This window comes from Nerophis lumbriciformis, linkage group LG01, assembly GCF_033978685.3.
Source record: "Nerophis lumbriciformis linkage group LG01, RoL_Nlum_v2.1, whole genome shotgun sequence".
In the NCBI taxonomy this organism is placed as follows: domain Eukaryota; kingdom Metazoa; phylum Chordata; class Actinopteri; order Syngnathiformes; family Syngnathidae; genus Nerophis; species Nerophis lumbriciformis.
Window position 1 is genome coordinate 59711723 of NC_084548.2, and position 14582 is coordinate 59726304.

The 14582-nt window shown below is 40.0% G+C and overlaps 1 protein-coding gene across 1 annotated transcript in view; it reads left to right on the top strand.

The window, feature by feature from the left end:
- LOC133624644 (uncharacterized) overlaps positions 1–14582 on the top strand; it is a 46272-nt gene continuing 31690 nt past the window's right edge. The window contains exons 1-2 of the mRNA XM_072916224.1: positions 1–401; positions 8419–8685. Of these exons, the coding sequence (XP_072772325.1) occupies positions 299–401; positions 8419–8685 (370 nt within the window). The 5' untranslated portion in view covers positions 1–298. The remainder of the gene's footprint in view (positions 402–8418; positions 8686–14582) is intronic.

The window sequence follows — 14582 nt, forward strand, 5'->3', positions numbered from 1 at the left end:
AACACGGCGAGGATAAAGCAAGATGGCGTCTGACGGTGAAGACGTTATTGCAGTCGTCACAGTTCAGTGTTCTTAATCTGTGCGTCCATGTACACATATATGTCCTTTATTAGACTCTATTAAATAACGTAAACATCGTTAACAACTGTTTGCATCCGGTTATATTAGTCTGAGCGCACTTTGATGCTTCGCGAGTTAGCTTAGCTTGTTAGCTGCTAACAAAGAGAGGCGGAAGTGATCAAAACACATCGCTAAGCAGAGATCAATTGTGAGTGTAAAGTGTTGTGATTGTGTGAAAATGTGCGAAAGAACGATAGTAGAGTACGAGGAGGAACTTTGTCCAACAAAAGCGGAGAAGGAGCGACAACCTCAAAAACATCAAGTTGTGTTACACAGAACAGGTTTGTTTACGTCTTACTCTCACATGTTTACTAACTTTATATTTATTTATAACACTATTCCTAAATAGATTGTCTATAGGAAGTTGAATTGTCATGTGAAGATGATGCACTGATTGTTTTATGTTCATAAAAACGAGACAGTTTCAGACACACAATATTTATGAGAGGTTGATGTTCCTCTCAGTTTGTAACAATGTGTATCAACATGTTTACACAAAACTCACACAGTCACCGGAGGAATATTCCAGAGAGCAGGTTAAGTGCAAACTCTTGAGTATGTAAAGCTCAGTTTTACCTCCAAAAATAAGAGAGGTAAGACAAAGTCAGAGTCAGTTACCATGGTAACTGACGCTGTAAACCTAGCCTGCTAGCTGGCAGGTTTGACAAGTTATTTATGTATGTAAAAGCTATACTGACCTGTTATTTCCTTCATATTGGTGCAGCCATTAACCTACTACAACACCTACTACGTCGACCTACTCTGTGGCCTAGTGGTTAGAGCAGGGGTGGGCAATTAATTTTTACCGGGGGCCGCATGAGCAACCCGAGCACTGCTGGAGGGCCACATCGACAATATTTCAATTAAATTTTGCTCAATATTATTTTTGATATACCATAAGATAAATAATAATAATAATAATTAATAATAATAATAATACTTTCATTTATCCTAACTTAACTTTATACCAAAAGCAGATTGCTTTTGATGGTTTTATTTTTAACACTGTCGTACACTACACTTCCTGATGTATAATACAATGCAAGAATGTCAATTTCTGCACAGGGTTAATTTAAAGTTTATCCTGCATCCTCTTTAAAAGTCCAACATTTTTCCCCGTCAGATTTGGACAACCATCTGTTGTCACACCTGCCAGCTTGTCCCATTTCAGTCCTAACATGTCCAAACACGCATTTGCCTATGTCAGGGGTCGGCAACCTTTATCAAGCAAAGAGCCATTTTGACCAGTTTCACAAATTATAGAAAACTATGGGAGCCGCAAAAAATTTATGAAATTTTAAATGAAATAGGCTCCAGCGCCCCCCGCGACCCCAAAGGGAATAAGCGGTAGAAAATGGATGGATGTATACAAAGATTTTTTTTTTGCTTTGTGCTATGTATAATCCAGGGGTCTCAGACACGCTGCCCACACCTTTATATGGGATTTGAAAGCTGGTGCGGCACGCGGGTTTTAACTGAATGGCGCTTGTCAGCGTCATGCGTGCCGTGATGGTACAGCATATAGCTGCAGGGCCGGCCCGTGGCATAGGCCGTATAGGCAAATGCTAAGGGCGCCGTCCATCAGGGGGCGCCACGCCAGTGCCACAAATGTTGGAGAAAAAAAAAAGTTGGTGCTATTATTTCTAAATACAAAAAATAATCCCACGTTAATTAAAATGCAAAGTAAAGCCTATTTAATAGAAATATTATTTGTTACAACATTACGCCCCCCCCCCCTCCTCCTCCCCCCGCACGGTGCGCCCCCTCCCTTCCCGTATCATGACTCTTTTTGGACGTCACCACATCAAAAAATCAACACAAGATGCCAAAACTGTCAGGTGCCCAGGGAAGAAAAAAGAGAAAAGAAGAGGAGGAGAAACGAGAAAAGACAGAGGTAGCAGGTAGGTAACGTTAGCCTACATGAAATTATTTGTCTGTTACAGAATGTGATAGTAACCTGGCTTTTTAGCATTAAGCTAATGTTACATGATTCGGCAATTGCTAATCAATAAATAGCTAGTTCTGTTTTAACGTCGGGTTAATATTGTGGAGGGGGCTAAATTGTTATGGAAAATAATAATGTAACGTTAGGTAATTACAGTACTCCCACCTTACATTCCTCAGGGACATTTCTTTCTTTCTTTAGTTTATTTGGAACATGAACACACTTACATCATAATACATCACACAATTTCATATCATTTCATTTTACATCATGCCCGAAAAGGAGTAGGAAGAAGCAAAGCTTATTTAATCCTACCCCTTTCCCACTTCAAAGCGTTTACAAATATATAGAATCATTTACTGACCTTTTTATATAATAAAATAACATCTATGAATTAGTATACAACAGTTTTGTAATATGTAATTAATTAATTAATTCAGTCATTATTAACATACTGAGATGAAGAATATCTTATTTTCAATAAGGTTGAAAGTATTTCTCATAATTCTTCTTCTTTGTACTCTGTAAGCACTATTATTTTGAACAACCTCTTAAACTGGATCATATCAGTACAATTTTTAACTTCTTTACTTAATCCATTCCATAATTTAATTCCACATACTGATATGCTAAAAGTTCTAAGTGTTGTACGTGCATATACATGTTTGTATTAGATCTTTTAAGCAGGTGTTTTTTGTTTACATTGTTATTTCCTTCTGGTTAGCTAATGTTTGCCCTGCAGGTAATCGTCACTTTTCCACCCCTTTATATATTAGGTATAGTTGTAAGTAAAAAAAAAAGGTCAAAGACAAAGCTATTTGGGTTCTTGTGAGTATATACACTTCACTGCCGATGTGGGGGGGCGCCACCTAAAATCTTGCCTAGGGCGCCAGATTGGTTAGGGCCGGGCCTGTATAGCTCCCACCATAAACAGTGTGCCTGATCAGCCTCACGTTGTATATGGCTTTTGCTTGCTCACGTAGGTGACAGCAACGCATACTTGGTCAACAACCACACAGGTTACACTGACGGTGGCGGTATAAAACATTTTTTAACACTCTTACTAATAATGCGCCACACTGTGAACCCACACCAAACAAGAATGACAAACACATTTCGGGAGAACATCTGCACCTTAACACAACATAAACACAACAGGACAAATACCCAGAATCCCATGCAGCCCTAACTCTTCCGGGATACATTATACACCCCCGCTACCAAACCCCGCCCACCTCAACCGACGCACAGAGAGGGGGGGGGGGTTGATGTGTGAGGGAGCAGGGTTGGGGTGGGTGCGGGGTTTGGTGGTAGCAGGGGTGTATAATATAGCCCGGAAGAGTCAGGGCTGCATGGGATTCTGGGTGTTTGTTCTGTTGTGTTTATGTTGTGTTAAGGTGCAGATGTTCTCCCAAAATGTGTTTGTCATTCTTGTTTGGTTTTGGTTCAAAGTGTGGCGCATTATTAGTAAGAGTGTTAAAGTTGTTTTGTATGGTCACCGTCAGTGTAACCTGTGTGGCTGTTGACCAAGTATGCCTTGCTGTCACGTACGTGTGGAAGCAGAAGATGTATATTGTATAACAAGTGTTGGGCTAGCACGCTGTTAATATAAATTGTAGAAGGCGTCAAATGCTGTACCATCATGGTACGCCCTTATTATAGCTGTAAGGGTGAAAATCGGTGAATATTAATACCGGGAGAGTTTTCTGCGAGAGAAACTGAAATCCGGAAGTCTCACGGGAAAATCGGGGGGTTCAGCAAGTAAGCTGCTGAGCCGCATCAGAGTGATCAAAGAGCCGCATGCGGCTCCGGAGCCGCGGGTTGCTGACCCCTGACCTATGTGAACCAGTCATTACCTGTGGTTGTCCCTTTTAATTGACTGCATGGCTGCCAGCTCCTCCGTGATTTGAAAGTCTGCAGTTATCCCACGTAAGAAGATGAGCAGCTGGCCGATGTCACGTACATCGCAGCTCTCATCCAAAGCCAGCGAAAAACAGTCAAAGTCGGCCGTTCTGTTTTTCAGCTGAAGCTCCAAGTTTCTGGGTATATCAGTGCAACAGAGTCCAATAAGCACTCCTTAATAAACTCCGTCAGAAAACGCCTTACTTTTTCTGGCGATTTTGTAAGAAATGATGAAACTTGTCCCGACGGCTGCATTCTGGGGGTGTGAAATATGGCAAAAAGTCCTTGTTGGGTTTGCAGTTTTACCATCAACGCATCAGCTTCCCTTGCGCGCGCTTCATCAGACAGATTCCGGTATTTTTCCTTGTGCTTCGTCATGTAGTGGCGATTCAAATTATATTCTTTAAACACAGCAAGCTGTGTACCACACATTAAGCACACGGCTTTACCTTTAATTTCTGTAAAGAAATACTTGGCAGCAATGTTCCCTCTATTTGTTCATGTGTCTGAGCAAACACAAAAACTCCCTGAGCATTCAGCGGAGCACATGTGAGCAACATCACACGTGGCAATACCAGCAGCACACCTGTCTCAAACCAATCTTTTATAATAACACTCAAATGAGAGGCGTCATTTTCATGAGATTATTTTGTAATATTAGTGATTTGGCCCACTTGTAATGAAAATAAAAGAAATATTGTTTTTCATAAGCTACGGATTAGTATTGTACAATATGTCTGGGTGGGGGTCCTGCTTTGGAAATCATTTGTACCCCTTTCAGAGATCACATTTAGTTCCCTTAAACATCCTCATGTTGCACAATGAAATGTAAGCATAGGATGAAGTGTGCATTCCTGTAACTTTCTCTAGAAACAGCATTCCATGATTAATATCAATAAATTAACATTAAAAATAAATGACAGTAGAATAAGCACACATATGACTGAGGAGTCATAGTGTAACTTTGTGTGGGAGTTGTCCGACTTTTTGTGTGGCCATAAACGCACCAGTGGCTTAGTGCTATGCGTGTTGGTGACAGATGACAAGTTGCTTTTGGCCTGGTTTGTACGGCAGAAAATGACTAGTTTTGCGAGATATACGTTTTTTTACTCGTGTTTTTGGTGTGGTTATGGCCGAATATAAACAGCTTTGCTCAATAAAGTGATCGATATAATTCCTGTCCTCGAAGCATCTCGATTAAGGCTGAAACGACGCGTCGACGTAGTCGACGTCATCGGTTACGTAAATACGTCGACGCCGTTTTTGTGCGTCGGCGCGTCGCATATTTACGTCACACTACTGTCATGGCGGAGCGCAAAGCAGACGATGCGAGCGAGGGGAAAAAAGCACGCCAAAAGTCGTCAAAAGTGTGGGAGTATTTCAATAAACGGCCTAATAATGTTGTTGTATGCACACTGTGTCGAGCGGAAATGGCCTATCATAGCAGCACAACGGCTATGAACGAACATTTGAAAAGAAAACCCCCGACAGCGTTCTTGCCATCACCATCAACAAGTCATTCGTCCGCGTGAGTATACGTTGTCATTATTACACAAAAACATGAATGTGTAATTTGTATCTGCGTTGTAAATTCATAAACTAAAGCACCGTTTGCTCTGAGAGGCGCGTTTGGCGTGCCTGTTCAGTGTTTACAAAGACGCGCTCCTCTTTAACGCTGTGGAGAGGCGGCGGCGAGCGAGCGGCGAGGCGGGGCGCGCCGGGAGCGACGCCGCAAGAGACAGGGGACGACGAGCGAGCGAGGAAGAGGAGCTGAAAAGCGAGGAAAGAAAGAGAAAAGAGTTGGAAGAGAAAAGACTTTGTGTAAAATTAAAAGATTGTAAACCTGGCAAAGCCGTCTGGCGTTCAGTCTGTCGGTCCTGAAAGAACCTCACGGCACAAGACGTGTCACAAACGCTAACGTTAATTAGTTGTGCAAATACCTTTTACAACATTAACAGTTACATATACTATGTACAAACCAACAATTAACTTTCACTTTAATCATACTATCATTGTTGTGTTATTAAGCAAAATAAGCAATACTTTTACTTTTGTTGAAATGTTTACACTTGTTACAGAATATTTCCGTTTTGCACTTTTTTGTATTGGATGTTTATCTTTATTTTTGCACATTTTAAAGCAAAATAAGCAATACTTTTACTTTTTAAATGCTTATACTATTCCAGAATATTAAGATTTGCACTGGATGTTTACTTTTATATTTGCACATTAAAAAGCAAATAAGCTACTTTTAATTTTGTTAAATGTTAAAAGTTTTAAATGTTTACATTGTTACAGAATATTTTGTCATGTTGTTGTCAATGTTGACTGAGTGGCCATACTTTTTTTTTTGTAAATAAAAGCCATGCCTTTTGAAAAAACTGGCCTACATTTATTTTTTCCTCTTCATTTTAAATTAAAAAAAAAATCGGTAAAAGGAAAAATAATCTATAGATTAATCGAAAAAATAATCTATAGATTAACCGATTAATCGAAAAAAATAATCTATAGATTAATCGATAGAAAAATAATCGTTAGCTGCAGCCCTAATCTCGATAGACGTTACAATAATTGAACGGTGTTGACGAACACCGTTAGGGCCGCTTGTTGTCACTGTCACTCAGAGTTGCATTGCAAAATTACACAAAATAAATGTGTTTATTTTGTTTAGAATTCAGATGGGTTTGATTTGGTGCGCGGCATCTGTTTGTTGTGCGCAGAGTACGCTTGAGCATTGTGCAATTGCGCAGGCGCGCACCTTAGAGGGAACGTTGCTTAGCAGTCCATGTCTTGTTGGAAACACGCCATTCGTCATCAACTTTTCTGTTTTTAGCGTCTCGGGTGTAAACCGTGCATCACTTGTCGCTGTGCACCTTCATTCGTCCATAAATAGCACTTTTCAAAATAAAAGCAGCACAGTTGTATTGCACGCACGACATAGATGTTTTTTAGACTTTATTTTGTAATTTGTGATTGCAGCTGTTCACATTTACTCACATACGTCCACACGGAAGCAATACAAATAACGCTTTTCAAAACAAAAGCAGCACCATTGTATTGCACACTCGACATAGATACTTTTTTAAATGTATTTTGTAATTTATGATTGGCCTCACGTGGGCCGGACAGGGACGCACAAAGGGCCGGATGTGGCCCGCGGGTCGCCAAATGCCCAGGTCTGGGTTAGAGTGTCCGCCCTGAGATCGGTAGGTTGTGAGTTCAAACCCCGACCCAGTCATACCAAAGATTATAAAAATGGGACCCATTACCTCCCTGTTTGGCACTCAGCATCAAAGGATGGAATTGGGGGTTAAATCACCGTAAAAATTATTCCCGGGCGCGGTCACCTCTGCTTCTCACTGCTCCCCTCACCTCCCAGGGGGTGATCAAGGGTGATAGGTCAAATGCAGAGAACAATCTCGCCACACCTAGTGTGTGTGTGACAATCATTGGTACTTTAACTTTTTAATGTGGCATTGATTGTCGAAAAAACAAAGCCTGATCTAAAGATGGCATCTTTCCAATCCAATCCAACTTTATTTGTATAGCACTTTTCATACACAAGGCAGACTCAAAGTGCTTCACAGCACAACATGTGGTACAACAAAGTGAAATGAAAGAAAATAAAAGCAAAATTAAAATGCAGACAATAAAAAATAAAAACAGTCCGGACGTTAAAAGTTAAAAGATTAAAAGATTTAGCTGAAAGCTAAGGTGAACATAAAAGTTTTCATTCTCGTTTTAAAAGTAGTCAGAGTTGGGGAAAGTCTGACATCTTCAGGAAGTTTATTCCAGCTATTTGTTGCATAGTGACTGAATGATGCTCTCCCTTGATTTGAGTTTACTCTGGGAACCGCTAACAGATTGGTCTCAGAAGATCTTAGTGATCTAGAGGGCTTATATAGTGGGAGCATATCGGTGATATACTTCGGCCCTAGACCATGTAGTGATTTATATGTGAGCAGGAGGATTTTGAAATCAATTCTCTGATGTACAGGGAGCCAATGTAAGGATTTAAGAATTGGTGTAATGTGCTCACATTTTTTGGTCTTTGTTAGAACTCTAGCAGCAGCGTTCTGAACAAGCTGTAGCTGCCTGACAGTTTTTTTGGGAAGACCTGCAAGGAGACCATTACAATAGTCTAGCCTACTGGTAATAAAGGCATGTACAAGTTTTTCTAAGTCTTGAGCTACATTTTTGATGTGATAGTAGGTTATCTCATACCATCTCAAACCAATTGGCCGTTCATTATTAAGTGAAATGTCTTGAAGTCGCTTAAATTTGTCTTTAACCAAGCAACACTATGTTTTATCCAGTTACTCGATTAATCGAAAACATTCCCAGTAGAACACTTGATTAATAAAATGTTCAATAGCCACAGCCCTATATTTCATGTACGATTTAATATATAGCATGTAGGAGTTAAAATGTGTTTTGTTTGTGTCCTGTAGACATCCATCAGCTGATTGAACACCAAGAAGAATGTTTCCCTCATCTGCAGGGGGACAGTTTCACTTTAGAGGATCCACAGCACTCACATTTTAAAGGGGACGAGGAGGATCTACAGCCCCCTTATTTTAAAGAGGAAGAGGAGGGAGAGTGCCCTTCAGGGCAGGAGGAGGCTGATCTCAGCAAGTTTCCACTGACTGTTGTCTCTGTGAAGACCGAAGACCATGAATACAAACCACCTGAGTCCTCACAGCTTCATCACAGTCCAAGTAAGCACAACATCCACATATCATCTAATACAATGTTTGTGACACATGTTCATCCAGGGGCCACATTTATGACTAAAGATGAAGATATACTTGCATTTTAACACCACCATTTAAAAATGAATGCTCATCAATCATCAACAATGTAATTGCTGGGGTGTAACCATGTGACCTAGAGGCCGTCCTCCTTACCTCACGTGGTCAAATGAAGGCAAACATTCAATATGACTACTGTTTATTTACCTTTATCAGCACATATGTCAGCATATTTCAAAGGTTTAGTGGTAAAGATTAGGGATGTATACCAAGTACCATTTTTTTTAGTACTGGTTCCTAATTATGTCGTCCATGAGGACCGTGAAGATTCTGGACTAACGACACAACTAATTGTATTTTTAATTCCAGCTGACTGACGTAACTATGACACGTTGTCACATTGAGTTCATCTGCCGCTGCTACACATTAGAATCAGCTTTGAATAATGACAAATAAGGAAGCAACAACACGCAAAAGTTTGATGTGTGTGTTATTGACAAGAAGATGACATAACTGCATTTCACCTTGCACTGCACACATAGTTGACTTCTTTAAGACTTCAAATAAACAGCTGTTGATAAAAGACTTCCCTGCTCTGAGATGTTACAGAACATCATGTTGGAGGTGTTCAACATCTTGTGCTAATAGGAATGCTATTTAAAATGCCTTTTTTCCACTTTTTTATTTCCACAAATTACATGTAGTATCGATAAATACTGGTATCGATAAGGAATATCGATTAGGGTATCATATCGATAAATTCTTAACGATTTACATCCCTACTGAAGATACAAGCCAGATATCTTAAAAAAATATATTCAACGTTTATTTGGATTTAGTTACTTCTCTGCTGTCCAGCAATGTCTCAATCAATCTGGTTTATTAGTACTAATTAGCAAAGTTTTCTTGTCTTTCTAAAGTCTTTCTTTTGACAGCCCCTCGTGATTAAGTTGTCCGAGTGCAAACTGAGGCGGTATTTGTGACTGATAAAACTTTCGGCGAATCAAAATTTAAGAAATTGTACCGGAAAGATCATTACTTTTGAAGACGACCAATAAAAACGCAATCAGTATCAGAAATACTTTAATAATCCCAGAGGGTAAATTAAGATTTTCAGCACAATCCCATTTAAGAGCAGACCGACATTACAGAGAGACAGAACAGGATCGCAGTCTAAGCCTGGGCCCCTGGAGAGGGGGTCCAGATTGAGGCCAAAGAAAAACTCATATCCATAGCACACAGAAACATGTGTGTAAGAGGGAAACATAAAAGAAAACAAAGGACATTAAAGACATTAAAAGAGCAGAGCTGATGCAACCAGCTACTTCTACACAGCCACAAAAGTAAAACAACAACAACAAAACATATACACTGTAGTGACCTCTGCGGTGTTCCATGCCATCGTTTGCTGGGGTGCGGGGAACACGGCCAGAGACAGGAGCAGACCCAACAAATCAACCAAGAGAGCCAACTCCATGCTCGGCCGCCCACCAACTCCCGGCCAGTGTCCAGTCTGCATGGATGAGCGAGGATACGTCCAAGGAGACCGAGGTGTCCGATACCTGCTCATTCAGCCAAGACACTGTGAAGCTTGTCCGTCCTGGCTCTCAGCGCCAGCTCCGAAGCCCTGTCTCTTCATCCGCATCTCCTCCAGTCTCTCCAAACGGACTCTGGTGTGGCAGAGACCCAGCAGCTGTTCTCCATGGCCAAAAGGCTCCTGGGAGGCAGATCCAGACATTCACAAAAAAAGCACAGCAGAAGTCACCAAAGTGCCACCCCTTGTCACACAGTCCCAAAGGGTCCTGAACCAAAAGGCAAAAATACCCCGCATGAAAACAAGAAGGAATTATCAGGAACACAAAAGGGTGACACAAGAGCACAGAGCTCCTGCCAACAGCAGCCACTACAGCGGCACCATCTTGGGGGGAAAAAAACGGGGACGGAAATTTGACCCGGTTATCTTCTCCAAGTCACGACACTGACATTGTCTTTGTGACAGCGCGCTTGCTCCCCCTGACGTGCCGGTCCTCAAGTGACGGCGTGATAACAGTGCACTGTCACAATAAACAAAAACAAACACCGGCGGAAAGCGATAATCGATTAAAAAAACAAGCAAACTGGAGTTTTGACCCGGAGAAGGCAGGTCGGTTAAAAAAAACAAAAACTCTGCATCCCAGGGACGCGCAGACTTACGGAAATGCACATCCTTTTTGATTTCAATGCGTAAAAAGACATAAAAAGTGTGTTAACTCCAACACTGGTTATTAATAAGGGATCAATAAAGTACTTTCTATTCTATTCTATTCTATTCTAATGTAATTATCAGACAGCAGTCATTTCCATTAGACAATATTCAAATATAGGTGGTAGTGTTGTAACGATACCAATATTTTGGTACCGGTACTAAAATTATTTTGGTAGTTTTCTAAATAAAGGGTACCACAGAAATGGCATTATTGACTTTATTTTAACAAAAAAACGTAGGGTACATTAAACATATGTTTATTTTTGCAGTTAAGTCCTTAAATCAAATAGTGAACATTCAAGACCACTTGTCTTTTAGTAGTAAGTAAACAAACAAAGACTCCGAATTAGTCTGCTGACGTATGCAGTAATATATTGTGTCATTTATCTACCTATTATTTTGTCAACATTATTCAGGACAAGTGGTAGAAAATGATTTATTAATCTACTTGTTCATTTACCGTTAATATCTGCTTATTTTCTCTTAACTTGTTCTATCTACACTTCTGTTAAAATGTAATACCCGGTAATCACTTATTCTTCTGTTGTTTGATACTTTACATTAGTTTTGGATGATACCACAAATTTGGGTATCAATCCGATACAAAGTAGTTACAGGATCATACATTGGTCATCTTCAAAGTCCTCATGTGTCCAGGGACATATTTCCTGAGTTTATAAACATAATATTAGGGGTGTAACGGTACACAAACATTTCGGTTCGGTATGTACCTCGGTTTAGAGGTCACGGTTCGGTTCATTTTCGGTACAGTAAGAAAACAACAAAATATACATGTTTGGTTATTTATTTACCAAATTTGTAAACAATGGCTTTATCCTTTTAACATTGGGAACACTATAATAATTCTGGCCACGTTAATCAACATTAAACTGCCTCAAGTTGTTGCTCAGATGAAATACAATGGCAAAACTTTTCTTCTACATATAAAAAGTGCAACATTAAACAATTTCAAGTCAACTCATCATGCTTAATTTATTACAGCATTTGGGAATCCTGTAGTTGATTTTTATTATGTAAATGTTATATTTTTATCAACATGTGATAGCAGGGACCCTGCCATTCAAAACTAGGCTGCTGCATTTCTAATGATTAATGTAACTATAGCTGAAAAAATAGTACAATAGCAATAGGAGAGACTATTCATCCCTGAACACCATGGATTTCATGTAGGCTTAATGATGCAGTTACATTATTATATCAACTATCAGAGACAGAAACTCTTCATTTAACATAATGTCCTTTTTTGCTGCTTCAACACAGCTCAGTCAAGACAGAAAAAGGTAAAGTGAATTAACAGACAGACATGGCTTTGCTGTCCGTATTCTTTAGTATCGCGGTACTATACTAATACCGGTATACCGTACAACCCTTATAGGTGGTATGGCCCACTTATAATTAAAATAACAAAGTAATGTTGGTTTTCATCAGATATGTTCTAGTATTGTATATGTGGATGGGGACCCTGCTTTGGAAATAATGTGTACTCCTTTCAGAGATCACGTTTAGTTCCACTTCAAACATTCACATGTTGCACAATGAGATGAGTGCTGTAGCACGAGCGTGGGATAACGTGAACAGTTGTGGAACTTTCTAACGAACACAGTGGAAAGTATTTTAAGAAAAATGAAATGACGCAGATATTGCTTTCTCCTTTTCCTGTTAACTCGAAAGAAAAAACAGGATCTCGTTGGAAGCGCGATGTATGTGCAGACGCTGTTTGGGTATAACAAAATAGTGGCTGCCAATGTAGTTTACAATGTCACTACGTCAGTAGTTGTCAAACTTTTTTCACCAAGTACCACCTCAAAAAATACTTGGATCTCCAAGTACCACCATCATGAACAGCATTAAAATACAGTAGCATAGTAGGCCTTAATTATTCATTAAAAACAAGGAGGACACTTTATTTAACAAGTGTATTTAATATTTTAGCCACTGTAATATTACACACAGTTTGAACAGTAACATTGTGTTTGAATATAGGAAAATAAAACACTGTACTTAAATAATAAAATAATATTTGGCATACCACTAGTGGTACACTTACATCAGTTTTATGTGTATGTACATATATACATGTATATGTGTGTATATATGTATATGTATGTATATCATGGATATAACTGTAAACATTATAATGATAAACCGCAGTAAGATTCTGGACATTGGGTACTACCATTTCATTTTTAATTATCGAAAACCCTCATTTAGTAAGGCATTTTAGGCGACATTGCTCACTTCCTGGAAATGCAGCGGCGGCGCGCCTCTGAAGATGGCGCATGTGTACTAGCGCTGTTTGTTAAAGTTAAAGTACCAATGATTGTCACACACACACTAGGTGTGGCGAAATTATTCTCTGGTTAGAGCAGGGGTGGGCAATTAATTTTTACCGGGGGCCGCATGAGCAACCCGAGCACTGCTGGAGGGCCACATCGACAATATTTCAATAAAACTTTGCTCAATATTATTTTTGATATACTGTAAGATAAAAAATTATAATAATAATTTAATTTAACCTAACTTAACTTTATACAAAAGCAGATTGCTTTTGATGGTTTTATTGAAACTCTTAATCCTTAAATATTTATATTAAGCTATGTGAAATTGAAATAAGAAAACAAAAACAATCATTGAATCACTGCAATTTATTTTTAACTTGTTCACACTTTAACTTTGTTGCACAAACAAGGAAAAACAACAAACAACTTAACAAGTTTATAGAAATACTGCAATACAACAAACAAAAGTCCAACATATTTCCCCGTCAGAATTGTCCAACCATCTGTTGTCACACCTGCCAGCTTGTCCCATTTCAGTCCTAACATGTCCAAACACGCATTTACCTATGTGAACAAGTCATTACCTGTGGTTGTCCTTTAATTGACTGCATGGCTGCCAGCTCCTCCGTGATTTGAAAGTCTGCAGTTATCCCACGTAAGAAGATGAGCAGCTGGGCGGTGTCACGTACATCGCAGCTCTCATCCAAAGCCAGCGAAAAACAGTCAAAGTCGGTCGTTCTGTTCTTCAGCTGAAGCTCCAAGTTTCCAGCGATGGTCTCAACCCGCCTCGTTACAGTGCGTCGGGAGAGTGACACGTTCTCAAATGTGCCCCTCTTCTCCGGGCATATCAGCGCAACAGAGTCCAATAAGCACTCCTTAATAAACTCGCCGTCAGAAAACGCCTGGCGATTTTGTGAGGAATGACGAAACTTGTCCTGACGGCTGCATCTCTGGGGGTGTGAAATTTGGCAAAAGGTCCTTGTTGGGTTTGCAGTTTTACCATCAACGCATCAGCCACCCTTGCGTGCTCTTCATCAGACAGATTCCGCTATTTTTCATTGTGCTTTGTCGTGTAGTGGCGATTCAAATTATATTCTTTAGATAGATAGTACTTTATTGATTCCTTCAGGAGAGTTCCCTCAGGAAAATGTAATTTAAACACAGCAACCTCCATCCATCCATCCATCCATCCATCTTCCTCCGCTTATCCGAGGTCGGGTCGCGGGGGCAGCAGCTTAAGCAGGGAAGCCCAGACTTTCCTCTCCCCAGCCACTTCGTCCAGCTCCTCCCGGGGGATCCCGAGGCGTTCCCAGGCCAGC